This window comes from Lissotriton vulgaris, chromosome 2_1 (assembly GCF_964263255.1).
Source record: "Lissotriton vulgaris chromosome 2_1, aLisVul1.2, whole genome shotgun sequence".
Lineage (NCBI taxonomy): Eukaryota > Metazoa > Chordata > Amphibia > Caudata > Salamandridae > Lissotriton > Lissotriton vulgaris.
In genome coordinates, this window is record NC_141687.1 from 1,327,563,398 (window position 1) to 1,327,577,832 (window position 14,435).

The window sequence follows — 14,435 nt, forward strand, 5'->3', positions numbered from 1 at the left end:
ATAAAAGTCAGTGGATTATTTGATGGTTTGATTTTGACTTTTTTTTTTGGTTCCTTGGTCTGCCTATGTGCTTTGTCAACTTCTTGACGGGAAGGTAACATCTTGTGCTTTGCAAAGGGTTTTGTTCATTTCACATTCTTTTTGAAATGCGTCTACGAATTTGTGTGGGTTTGCCTTGGAACTGATGTGGTTATAAATCAGCCAGTCGGATTGAGATAAAGGGTTTGCACGGAGAGAGAAAATGAGTGAAATGTTAAAAAAAAAATGGCCCTGTTAGAGTGCACGCTACGGAGCTGTTTTCATTAATTATTTCTTTGAGGGGTTTCCATCTAGATAGGAATGTGCTGGTTGCAATGATCACAGGTTGAGAATAATCAATCTTGCCCGACAGTGCATGGTTACATGTGCTTTTAATTAGTGAAAGGCAACCGTGTGCCTTTGAAAAAATGTTAAATGTAACATTATTATTTTCCCAAATGTAAATTAAAATGTATTCTTTTATAAATGTGTCAGCAAAACTTTTTTTAATAAGTTCACCAATTCAGTTAGAAAATAATACGCTGTTTATTAGTGTATGAATGTGGCCCTTTTATTAGGTTGGCTTAAATGGCTTACATGTTAAATTACATTGTAATGTACAATTATGTTGTTTTAAAATTATTTCTCTTTCAGCAGCTGACAATGGTTCATGTTAATTCGTTTTTTTCCAAATGCAGAATGTATAATCTTGTGTGCAAAACTTAGTTGCCCCTTTCTAAATAAGTGCCCATATTTTAAATGTCTTGCCTTTAGCTGAATTAGTTAGACAAAAGTCTTTTTAGAAACTGGAGCTTTTAATTAGCAGTGCACTGTAACAGAATTGTTTTTTTTTTAAATGCTAGCTTTCGTTGGTTAGCACAATCAGGCCTGGGAACAGGCAAGGAATTTGTTTGTCGACCTTGGCAGACCAGCTGGTTTGTGCAGACGAGTTTTTTTTTCCTTCCCTCTGCAGGTTCCGATCACGTCCCTGTTCGTTATGATTGGCTACAATCCAATTTTCTTCCACGGATGGCTTGTTTATTTAAGGGCGGGGGACCTCGCTCTTCCTGGCTGTTGACGCAGGCGGCTTCATTGCCTGCTGATAAGGGACTCTTGCAGACTCTTGCCCTTGGAGTTAGTTAGTTGCAGTGGGCCTGGGCGGGCTTCTCTGACCAGGGAAATGGGAGGCTTGCAGTCCCCTGCTCCTGCTGTAAGATCATCATCTGGCAGTGATTCAAATAGCTTCATACTGTAGCCTGGCTCCTACTCTGAAGGGAGAAGGCTGGCTTAGAGAAGATTAGGGTATGTTAGGCCCTGCTAAATGTCATTAAAAGTTAAATTTTGAATGTTTTTAATTAATTAGGATATTTTTCTTTTCAATAATGAAAGGCACCCGGGGTGCTTTTTAAATGGAAAATTTTATTTTGCAAGATTAATGATACTTGTTTTCTTGTTCCTAGGATTGCTGGGTTGTGGTGTTTGTGCGTGGGTCGATCCCCCCTCCCACTTCCTTTATTGTTTTAGTTTTTTACTTTCATGTTTTTATTTTAGTTTATTATTTTTGGAAGATGGAATCAGACCAGACCAGACCAGACCGAAAGGGTGATGGATGGCTGCATCGGAGGAAGTGTCCGGATACCGAAGATGCAGGGTGGTGGCCTACACTGATCAACAAATTGACTTTTTTTTCCCAATGAACTTTTTCCATACTTCCTTGGCCTGCATTTTTTTGACATCACTACGAGCAGGCCCCACTTTTAAAAAAAAAAAAAAAAAAAGAAACACAAACATGTTTTATTTGTGACAGAATCATACATGGATTTGATTGCATAATCCCTTGGACAAGCAGGCCCCACTTTTAAAGCAAAAAACATGTCACCTATTATAGTTTTCCTGTTTTCTTCAAAACAGTTTTTGCCAATGAAGGACTTTTTTTTTTTTGAATGGTGGTGCACACATGTGTTCCACAGTATGATGTAAAATGGATGTTCTTGGCTTGGTGTTACACCAGCTATCTTGTAGAAATGGGTTTTTTTTTTTATTGTTCTTACATTTTCACCTTGATTGATCAAAGGGCGGTTACCTTAAACTTTGGATTGTTCTGGGTGGTGTGTCTTTTAGTATGATTATGTATTAATGTTTGCCCAAACCTTGACACAGTTTGTCATGTCTACTTCTCAGATTTCACTTTAAATTGACAAATGTCAGTAGGTAGGCCTCATTTAGGCCCATTGTTATTTTCATCCCACAAACATGCCCCTACACCAATAGATTTCATGAGTCATCATTAGCTTAAGTTGACAATAGTAGGTAGGGCTCATTTAGGCCCTTTCTTGTTTTCTCATTAGGAGTTGAAACACATTTAGTTCTTAAGTTGACAATAGTAGGTAGGCCTCATTTAGGCTTAAGTTGTCCGAAGTAGGCCCCATTTAGGCCCCTTGCTGTTTTCATTCAACACATAAGTCCCTACATTACTAGATTTCACCAGTTATCATTAGAAGTTGAGGCACATTTAGTTTGAGGATGCTTTGGTTACTTTCTGTTGTTATCAGATCCAATCTCAGATATGTTTCAGCATTCAAGTCAAGGGTGCTTTGATTTGTTTTCAGTTGGTTGTTAGGTTTCTATTCCCTACAATTGAGTTTCAGGTGGAATTTCCTTGAGTTGTCATTGTTTTTAGGGAGTTTTTTAGGTTTTGATTTGTTGATAGATTGTGTTGATGTTTGTTTATCTGGATGTTATTGTTTATAAGATGTTCGCAAGATAAGGATCTAAGGGTGGATGGCAGAGTTTTGGGCTATATTTAGCAGTGATATAGATCTTAATCTTGCTCACATCTAGGATAGGTATTCTTAGCCTATGTTGGATAGATTATGTTGATGTTTGTTTAGATGGATGTTGTTGTTTATTGATGTTCGCAAGATAAGGATCTAAGGGTGCAGTGTAATGGCAGAGTTTTTGGCTTTATTTAGCAGTGATATAGATCATTAATCTTGCTCACATCTAGTATAGGTATTCTTAGCCTGTGTTGGCCCTTTTAAGCCCTTTTTCCAGACCTAGAAGAGGATAGCTGCTTAATATGCCTTTATTCTTGACTTTAACCTGTCTATTGCCTATTGGCTTTGACATATTAGACACATTGGTATGGTTTATGTAGGTATTCTGACAGAGCTAAGGAGCATTTCACCCCTTTCAGGCCTACAGGCCTAGAGCTAGAGGGACTCCATCTTGATGAAGCTGAGAGGCTTTTCAGGGCAAAGGCAAAGTTTATAGTTATAACTGTTGTTCGCCCTAAGCGGACCGGAGAGAACCGGCCAGAGCTGAATCTAATCAGGAATTGTTCCCGGGCTCAGGTCTCTAGACGAAACAAGCAGACTGGTCACTGTGGGAGCGTCTAGCGCAAGGAGCCTGGTGCATGGGATTGGTGGGAGGAAGCTGCTGGCTGGAACTTTCCATGAGGAAACAGCATTCTATATCAGTGAAGTGCAGAGGCGGAGTCAGTGAGTCAAGCAGAGAGGGAGTCGAGTAGAGTTGCAGTCGAGTGAAGGTGGCGAAGCCAGAGGGTCGTGTTAAGGTGGAGGAGTGGAAAGCAGTGAAGTGGAGTTGGCAGAGAGAGAGGGTTCAAGCTGGAGAAGAGCTGAGTTGAATAGTGAGCTGGAACTGAAGGAAGCAGTCAGAAGCAGGAGGAGGTGTGAATAGCTGGAGTCTGAAGTAATGCCTTTTAGAAGAGACGGAGGAGAGATCGTGGACTAACCTATGGGAGCAGATGGAGTTAATTGGACATTGGCGCAGAGACAGAGTGAATAAGCTAGTGGAATGAACGGTGATCAGAGCGGCAGGAACCATTAAGATTGAAGCTGGAAGGTGGAGACAGTTCGTGTGGGGGAGAGGAGTCCAGAGACAGAGTGATCAGCGCAGAGGTGTAACCAAGAGTGCAGGAGAGAGAGGGAGTCTGAGATGAGCCAAGGCACAGACGAGAGAGGAACCCAGATGACAGCTAGAACAAGACTTCACACTAATCAGGTGATATTGTTCTCATCACATTAGTTTACTTTACACTTGTATCTTAATCGTGTCCTTATTCCCTAAGCCATTGTATGTTTAAATCCTTTCTCTTTCAGCGGAGTGTTCCTGTTATGTTTAATCTTTTCTCTTTCAGCGGTGTGTTCTACCTATAGTCTTTGTCAGTCACAGATCTGTGTAAATGTTTATATTGTTGTAATAAAATAACCACCCCCATTAATTAGTGAATTAGTGTGCATGAGTTCTTTTATGATAAAGTTATCCTGGCTTCAAGCCAGTTGCTGTTGAGCCACTGATGGATCAGAAGGGAGTAGGAGCGCTTAAATCAAGAAATAACTCAATCACATAGTGTGTATTTCTTTGTCCCCATACAGTGAGGGTAATCTTTCCTGGTAGGTATTACTGTTTGAACAGATGCTACCCCTGATCAGGTAAGTAATAGTGAGGGAGAGAGGAGACTTGCAACTAAGGGACTAAGTTAGTACACCATCCCATAATATTATTGTAGTAGCAGACCTTTAGTGAAGAGACTTCCCAATATATATATATATATAGGTGTTCATAGGAATGTGGTCGTCGTTGATATACGGCGTTAGTGAGAACACTGGGGAGGATTACCAGTGCCTATACCCACAGGATTGTGGCTTGAATAAGTGAGAGCACTAGGAGGTCGAACTAGTGTGTAGTTTTGCAGGATTGCAAACAGTTTGGAAAAGGGAGCATTGGGTTCTGCAGGCCCGTGTGTAGACACACCGGATTGTGTGTCATATCTGCCCTAGGGTAGAACGGTCTGGGTCAGGGTGGCCGCGAGACCAACTGATGTGAATAAGTGTGGTGTAGGGTATGGATATCCCTAGTAATCAGTGAGTATTCTTAGTATCCCTATAGATTTAGTGGTGTTTTTAATAATATGAGCTTGTATATTGCGAGTTCCCCATCCTCAGGTAGGTACCAGGTGCCTGGATAGTTGGTCCTGAGGAGGGATGTGATTGCGTTCTGGCTGGGTTGGAGGGGCCCCTGGGGGCTGATCCCACCTACTCAGAAAATCCAGCCATAACACTATCATGACAATATTTCTAGCATGCGGGACATACATCTTTGGACACATGTTTAAGATCTCTGTTTATGTGTCCCTCTCTTCCATAAGAATCAGGCTATACACATGCACATTCGTGAAGAGAGTTGCACGAGAATATTCTCTTTAAATCGGAGCACTTAAAATTTATACAAACTAGAGGTGCCTTGATTTTGATTCCATCCACGTGCTTTCCCTGCTATCTTGCCACAAATCACTGCTTACATTGAGCATCACCAAAAGCATCTCATCAGGCACCTTATGGCGAGTATTTACACATGCAAAAAAACTTTTTTCATGTCTTTATCCCCATGTTTAGAGCGTGGCCTCTTTGACCTGAGCGAGCGCCAGGCGAGGTGAGGCCGTCTCCATAACATTTATGGGTGAGTCAAATTTACCAAACTGTGGTACACTGATTTACACATACATTGATGTTCTCTAAAATGCTTACATCTGCTTCTGTCTTGTGTGTATTTCTCTTTTCTTTTTTCCTCAGGAGAGTTTTTGTCAAACTAATATGAGACTACCATTGGGTAAAAATTTACCGGTAGGTCTAAATCATTACCACCTATTGTGTGTTTGAATCACTTTTGCAGAAGTGTACATCATAGGTCCTGATGAAAGCCTGTTGAGGCTGAAACATGTTGACCAATTAATATCTATGACTGATAGTAATTCTTCCCATACTATCCTCACTCTGCTTTTAATCATGCCGTTATGATGGTCACCCCCAATAAAGCAGTTCTTCGTCCTCATAACAGGTATTTTTAATATCACCACAATTATTTTTCACACTTTGAGCACTGCAACCTTTTCCCTTCAGCCTACTAATACTACCTGCTGGCTGTCCATCTCACTGGCGGATCCTATACTAGCATTCCTCGAAAGAGATCTGAAGAGGTGTCTAGTGGATACCAGTTTCTAATTCCAACCCAGATGATGAGGTTCCGCCAATGGGTGGGCTGATGGGTACTTTCACTCTTGCTTTCTCTCCTCTGGACTGTTTCTTCTCTACACACTACATTCGAGTGTCTAGTATTTCCACAGTATTCGTAGAGATCCTTGGCATTCCTTTTGTGTTGTTTTCTCCCAATAACCAACAATGTCACTGGTTTAATCACTAACCTTGTTTTCCTGGAGTATTGTGCTACACGCCATAAAGCGGTCAATGCCTCGTCAGTCTTAGTAAGCACTAAATAAATACAATTATGATAACAACAACATTTTAACCACGTGCACATTAAACCAAAAGTGCTTATTCTGTTGTACTCTTTTTTTACAACCGTTTTACTCAAGATTGGTCCTAACCCACAGGTCATCATTTTGAACTGGTAGCATGGTAACATTTAGAAATATGTAGGACATTTTGTTTATTTTAGATTTTTCCCTGAAATACATAAACATAATCAAATAATTTCTCATGAAATACAAGGAAGGACGATGGGATTAAATAGCAAACACAAGTATTTCAATTCCACATGATTGCATAAATATGTTAATATAAACTTTTTTCTTACTTTTAAAATTGGAAGCTAAGGGATCTGCCGGTAGAGCTGTTTGTATAGCTTCATCCACGTTATCCTCGCTAAGGATGGTATCTATCAGGAATATATTATTTACTTCTATCACAGTATCAGATGCAGCTTTCCAGAAACGTTTGCTGTTGGAAGATTGTCTGAAATACAGTTCACAACTATTACAAATGGAAGCATGGATCCAATCATACTCAAAGTATAAAAACGTATTTTCTACATGTATCCTTTAGACCCAAACATAATTATTTAGAATAACATAAAACACCATCTGCAACTATAAAAAGCAGCTGTGTAAGGTAGCATACGAAAACATATAAAACACTGATGTAACATTTACTTGAAATATAAATTGCTAACATTTCTACTTTAAATATATATGTCCCTACACAAGTGCTCCTAAATGCAATTCCTAGCCCCTCACCCAAATATATAAAAAATTGAGTCAATAAAAATGTTTGCAGGCAAGAGCTTCTTTGTGCGGTAAAAAAAGAGTTGTTTCCTTATCAAATTGAAAGATGGAAGCAATAAACAAAAAAAAAATACTTTTAATTCAACAAACTAATTAGAAGTTGTTCCACTGCTACACATTGAATAAATTGTAATTTCATGTGCAAGCAGTTGAATAAAATCACCCATATCTTGAATATACAATAAACAGTGCACTACAACCATGTGACTTGATGCTCTGCATATATACAAACACACACGCTTATATACAAACATATATATTCCACACATTTATCCCCAGTGGCGTAGCAAGGGGAGCGGGGGAGCGGTCCGACACGGGCAGCACAAGTTTTGGGGACGCTGGCCTCCTCTCACTCACACCACCTGCCGTCACGGGGGTGGCAATCGCACCCTCCCTCCCCCCTCTCTATAATGGGGCCACCGCAAGGTGGCAAAACAGGGACCGCCACAAGGCTAGCTATGCCACTGTATATTACCCAGTTGCAGTTGCCACTGGATAGATATAGTTAGGATGACATTTCTTTAGGAAAAGCATTTTTTGGTTTGCTAAGTACTCTGCGACTGATGAATCTTCACAAAACTTTTCAAAAAACGTTTTCCACCTCAACTGATTTCTGGAAAGGTTTAGGCCTAGATGTATCAAGCCTTTTGCGATTCCTTAAGGCCGAAATTCTGCGAATTTCGGCCTTAAGGAATCGCAAACGGACATTTAGCATCTTTTGGGATGTATCACACATTAGCAAAATAAGGAATCGCAAAAAATTGCGATTCCTTATTTTGCTTATGCATTTAAGGAATCGCAATTTTGCGATTCCTTAAATGGCATGTATGAAACTTTTTTAAATTGCGAATTTGGGTGAAGGAATCGCAAATTAACACCAATTTGAGGTTCGTGTTAATTTGCGAAATCAATTTAAAAAACAAAATATGATTATTTTGAAGGTGGCATGTGATACACATACATGCCCATAGGGCATGTATGTGTGCCATATGCACACTCATGTAAGTTTCAGGGGTGCAGCAGGGTGTCCATGAGACACCCCTGCACCCTTGAAATAATTCTCAAATTGCGATTAGCAAATTGCGAATTCGCAATTTGAGAATTACTGCACAATCATTCCTATGGGCCTCCTGGCCCATAGAAATGAATGGGAAAATTATTCCTTAATTGCGATTAGCAATTTGCTAATCGCAATTAAGGAATTTTAAGGAATCGCTAAAAAATAGCGAAATTCTACATACATACCATTTTGCACTTCTCAAATAGCGATTCCTTAACAATCGCTATTAGAGAAGTGCAAAATGGTTTCTTGATACATCTGCCCCTTAGTGTGTAAATCGTCAAGCGGGTCATAGGAAAATTAGAGACAGCTACAGCCAAAACAACTGAAATAAATTAAACCAAATTTGGCAAAAAGCAATATCTAGAGTCAAAAAGATTTTTTGTGATTTGACGTAATTTTGATTAGTAGCTTGTGAGAGCACAAGCAGTGGAGTCTTATGTGTTCCTGCCTGATGGGCCCAGAAAGCTGCTCCTGCCTGGTAGGAGGAAATAAGTTTCTCCCTGGCCGCGCTTCTGCAGCCAGGGAAACACAGAATTGCTCCCATCAAGCAGGAGCAAGAAGAAAAGATGGTCATGATGGGTGGGAGAAATGCAGCTCCCACCGCACCCAGAACGGGTTCAGGCAGGGCTGAAGGGCTTGGGGCTTACCCTGTAGCCCTCAACATAAAAAATTATGTGATGCGTCCCTGGTGGGCACAGTGGCACCCTACTTAAAGAAAAACATTAATTAATAGAAATGTGTTGTTGGCTCCTACGTGGCCAATGGAGCAACTGGCAGAGAGCCGGTGGGACCTTGGGCTCTGGAGCTACCCCAGCAGCCCTAAGCAAAAATGAAAGATGTGGGTGTCCTGGGTGGTTAACTTGATACCAAAGAAGTAAAAATAAATGAATAATAAATGAGTGGCAGGAGCCCCTCATTTATTATTTACTGCTGTGGCATGGAGAACTCCATAATTCCCTGTGAGGGCTTTTTACAAATTTTTGTTATCCTAGTGGTGCCCCTAAAAAAGGGCAGGGGCACCAGCAAGCATTTTATAATGTTGGGGCTGCAGGAGTGCAGCAGCCCCCAACCAACATTAAAAACCAGCACGTTTCCTGGGATATTAAATCCATGATTCCAAAAGAGCTTACCATATTTTTTGTAGCACTCCTAGCTGGAACTGTATGCTCCACCTGGAGTTTAGGGTCATCTTGTGGTTGTTTTTATGGCTGCATTTTGCGGGCTGAAGAATGTTAAAAGTAAGACTCAAAAATACAGCAAACATGCAAAGAGCAATTAGCCTTTAAAGATAGCTTTTGAGCAGCACAAAAACTATCCTGTCCACAATGCAAATACCTTACAGTATGGCACAGTGCATTGACGCTAGGCAACCCAAAATCGTCCAAAGCATTGAGAGTGCATAACTGCACCATTTCAAGATGTGGCGCAATTCTGGTTTTAATGAGAAAGTGTAAGCACACAGGTTGCGATTACATCCCCCGTTAAAGGCACTCCGGAATGTTCATAACAATGATTCAACAGGTTGATTTGTAAAAGGGTTTATTCAATCTTATACCCTTGTTTGTGAAGCAAAGTTCAACAGTTCATATGATATTATCAGCATATCATGAATACGGACGAAAGAAAACTCCAATGCATTTCGGGCTCCACGCCCTTTATCAAGGAGAGGCTGAAGAAAAAGAAGAAAAAGCCCGGGTCAGGGGGAAATAATTAAGAAACTGGTATGGCGTATAATTAATTACCAAGTGTCGATCAAAAATGGTGAGGTGATGGGAGGTAAGTGTTGTGAAACATGCAGCAAGGATGTGATTAAAGTACTCGATGCGAATTCAAGATTACGGAGGTCAGGTGGTGATAAACGGGGGAGTGCTGGAAGTTAACATGATGCGGAGGTCTCTGAATAAACGCTAAGGTGCACGGAAATTTATTAACGTGAAGGTGCATAAAAGTAAACAAAAGAGTGCAGGAAAATAACGTTAGAAGCGCGAGTGAGCTTAATGGTGAACACCGGGTCCTGAGCGAGTGCATAGAAATAAACACGAGGGTGCAGGAAACATAACGTTAAAGACGCGAGTGAACTTAGCGGTGACATCAAGTCCTAGAATCGGACTAAACCAGTGTGGAGACTTACTCGAGTCCAACGCCGAAGCGGTCAGATAGGTGAAGCGTGGCAATCAGACACCAAACTCTCAAATAAGTCGATACTTTTATGGCTCACTAGAGCCAAGTAGTTGCTGGGCGGCCGTAGACCCATAAGTTGATCACTTTTGGTGTCGGTGTTGGGTGGCAACACGTTCTCAAAGTAATGACGTAGCCTGAGTTTTCTAGTGAGCTTAAAGACGCTAACTTCTAATTCCAATTGGTTAGTGTGAGTTACAGGAACGAATGAGGTGCCTTTTTGGAGGAGATTCATTTGGTGTTTAGAGATAGTAGTATCAGAAATGTTGATGACTAAGTTGGTTTTTTGGTCTTGAGATCCTTTTTGGTTACTGTGCTTCGTGTGTTGGGAGGGCTTTTTTCCAATTCTTTTCTTCTTGCTCCTCCGGAGTCGGTGGTTGTTTCTTGGCCTGTTTCTAAAAAATGAACCGAGGAAGTTTGGTTTGATGCGCTAGTGGAAGCAGATGCCTGATCGTTTGATGATCCTGTGGGGAGTGGTAGATGTTTTTTGTGAGGGACGGTAAGATGAATCACTTCCTGAGGAAGAAGTGTCGGTCTGGGTGTTATAAGGCTTATTGCGTCGCCGTTGGGCATATACGTCGGCCCATGTATACACTTCGTCAAGCTTGTAGTCAAGCGTGTCCCTTCGATATTTGCGGATCTTTTGTTCATTTATTTCCCTTTGATGTTTGTCAAGGATGGTTTTGATGTCTTCAAGGGAAGCAGTTAGTTCTTCTGGAGTGAGTAACTCTTTAAGTTGACGATCAGTTTCTTTTATTTCTATTTCGAGCTCATTTTATTTTAATTTATCTCATTTTATTTTATTCCTTGTTTCATCAAGTGTATATTTCTTATCAAGCTGCATTCTTATTAACTGGATTTCTCATCTACTGTTCACCGTTTATTCATCTAACTGTTTACTTCTTCCCCTTTCCATTCATATCTATCACTGCCATTCCGACTGCTGCTTTCTACCACCCATCATCTATTTCTTTTACTATCCTTCCCTGTTCCATCATGGCCCCCACCTGTTCCTTTCCCTTCTCTAGTCCGTCTTCTATGTTTTCACTTGTTAACCCCGGTTCCCACACTGGCTGCCTCACTGATTGCCACACTTCACCTATCTGACCGCTTCGGCGTTGGACTCGAGTAAGTCTCCACACTGGTTTAGTCCGATTCTAGGACTTGATGTTACCGCTAAGTTCACTCGCGTCTTTAACGTTATGTTTCCTGCACCCTCGTGTTTATTTTTATGCACTCGCTCAGGACCCGGTGTTCACCATTAAGCTCACTCGCGCTTCTAACGTTATTTTCCTGCACTCTTTTGTTTACTTTTATGCACCTTCACGTTAATAAATTTCCGTGCACCTTAGCGTTTATTCAGAGACCGACGCATCATGTTAACTTCCAGCACTCCCCCGTTTATTACCACCTGACCTCCGTAATCTTGAATTCGCATCGAGTACTTTAATCACATCCTTGCTGCATGTTTCACAACACTTACCTCCCATCACCTCACCATTTTTGATCGACACTTGGTAATTAATTATACGCCATACCAGTTTCTTAATTATTTCCCCCTGACCCGGGCTTTTTCTTCTTTTTCTTCAGCCTCTCCTTGATAAAGGGCGTGGAGCCCGAAATGCATTGGAGTTTTCTTTCGTCCGTATTCATGATATGCTGATAATATCATATGAACTGTTGAACTTTGCTTCACAAACAAGGGTATAAGATTGAATAAACCCTTTTACAAATCAACCTGTTGAATCATTGTTATGAACATTCCGGAGTGCCTTTAACGGGGGATGTAATCGCAACCTGTGTGCTTACACTTTCTCATTGATATCTTATGGTGTTTGACGGCAACACCACCCCTGAGAGCACCCACCCTGACTAAAAAATGTCCACGATACTGGTACTACTAGTGCTGTGCACCTTCCTCATTGCTTTACGCAATTCTGGTTTTGCCAGGTGATGCAAAGCAGCCCAGCAACCTTTCTTGCTGTGCTGTGTTTCTTCTTTGTAAATATGCCTCTTAATACACAGGCAGATGTGCAATGTGTAATACGCTATTTGTTCCCATTGTTGAGTGTGGGAAGGGTTCATGATCCACATTAGGCCACTTATAGTTCTGTAGGCCCCAACTGTTATTATTATTAATATTATTATTATTATTATAATAATTAAATTTGTAGGGCACACAGCTACCAGGAGGTTTCATGGCACTGAGGACAAGTGCAACAGAAAATCAAGATTACTGGTTAAATAGCCAAGTCTTAAGGCTTTTACGGAAACTTATATGATTGGATTCGTGACGAAGAGAGATAAATATGCCTCTTAATACACAGGCAGATATGCAATTTGTAATACGTTATTTGTTCCCATTGTTGAGTGTGGGGAGGGTTCATGATCCACATTAGGCCGCTTATAGTACTGTAGGCCCCAACTGTTATTATTATTATTATAATAATTAAATTTGTAGGGCGCACAGCTACCAGGAGGTTTCACAGCGCCGAGGACAAGAGCAACAGAAAATCAAGATTACTGGTTAAATAGCCAAGTCTTAAGGCTTTTACGGAAACTTATATGATTGGATTCGTGATGAAGAGAGATAGGGAGAGTGTTCCACAACAGGGGTGCACCCATGCGAACAGATTTGAATCTTGGGATTGAGTATTTGGCCTGGGAGGAAGATCTAAGCAGGCGTGTCAGGTGATAGGTCTGGACTAAAGAACATAAATAATGGGGAGCTAAACCAAGTTTAATTTTATTCATAAAGCACAAAGCTTTAGATTTAGTCAGGTTCTCAATTCTTAGCCAATGGAGGTCCTGAAGGGTGCCTGAAATGGATGATATTTTCAGAACATGACAGAGCAGCCTCGCCACAGAGTTCTGTACAACCTGTAATCTACAAATTACCTCTTTGTTGGCTCCTAGATAGAGGATGTTGCCATAGTCCAATCTAGACACTATCAATGCTTGGATTACTGTTCTTTGGGTAGAACTTGGCAGCATCCATAATATCTTCCGGAGCCACCTCAAGATGGTAAAACAAATAGAAGCAGTTTTAGTAGCTTGCTGCTTCATGGAAAGTTGATCGTCGATCATTACACCCAAATTACAGGCGGATTGAACTGGCTGGGGAAATGGACCCATTTCTGGGGGCCAAGGGCATGGACCCCAAATGTCTTTGTCTTTTCCTATGATCAGGACCTCTGTTTATTCCCCATTTAATCTTAGCCAGTTGTTGTGTATCCAGCTGGCTATTATAAGTAGCCCTGTTTGTCGAGAGGAAACTTTAGAGGTCTTATTAGCAGATAGAGGGAAAATAAGCTGAGTGTCGTCAGCGTTCGAGAAGATGGACAACCCAGCTTCCTCCGCTATGGTGGCCAGCGGGCTAACATAGAGATTGAATAACACAGGGCTCAAAATCGAGCCCTGCAGTACTCCATAAGGAGATTTATAGATCTTTGAACTAGCTAAAGTGGAAGGTTCTTCAAGTAAGGAAGTCTTTGATCTACTCCAGCGCTAGGAATGCCATATCTCGCGATTGTTGAAGAAGAGTGCGGTGTGACACTGTATCAAAGGCGGCACTTAAGTCTAACAAAATAAGTGCAGCCATTTCCCCTTTGTCAAGTAGTTGGCGAATAGTTTCAGTAACCGCCAGAAGAGTAGTTTCCGTAGAGTACTTGGCTCTGAAACCCGATTGGGATCCGTGCAGGATCTCATTAGTTTCCAAAAATTGAACAAGCTGTTGGTTCACATGTTTTTCTAATATCTTAGAAAAAACGGGAAGAGAGATGGGCCAAAAATTAGACGGTTCTGCTGGATCAGCATTAGATTTTTTCAGCAGGGGAACTACCATTGCATGTTTCAACTCTGCAGGCAGAACAGCCCCTTTCAACAAGGTACTAAGTAGTTCCATGAAAGGCTGTAGAGTACTGGGCTTTATTTTTTGAAGGATCTGAACTGGTAGCGGGTCTTTAGGTGAACCTGATTTAAGACCATTCAGAATATCATTAAAAGACATCAGGTCAAGTGGTTGCCAGTTCATAATTTTATGAGAGGGAACAAAATCAGAGGTCTCTTCTGATT

At 41.1% G+C, this 14,435-nt stretch overlaps 1 protein-coding gene across 4 annotated transcripts in view; it reads right to left on the minus strand.

The window, feature by feature from the left end:
- Positions 1-14,435, minus strand: part of MUC13 (mucin 13, cell surface associated) — an 818,501-nt gene that overhangs the window by 209,978 nt on the left and 594,088 nt on the right. For all 4 annotated transcript variants that reach the window (XR_015308476.1, XR_015308475.1, XM_086957098.1 and 1 more), the window contains exon 10: positions 6,634-6,791. Coding sequence is in view for 2 of the 4 variants with exons in the window: in XM_086957098.1 (XP_086813224.1) it covers positions 6,634-6,791 (158 nt within the window). In the remaining 2 variants the exon portion in view is untranslated. The remainder of the gene's footprint in view (positions 1-6,633; positions 6,792-14,435) is intronic.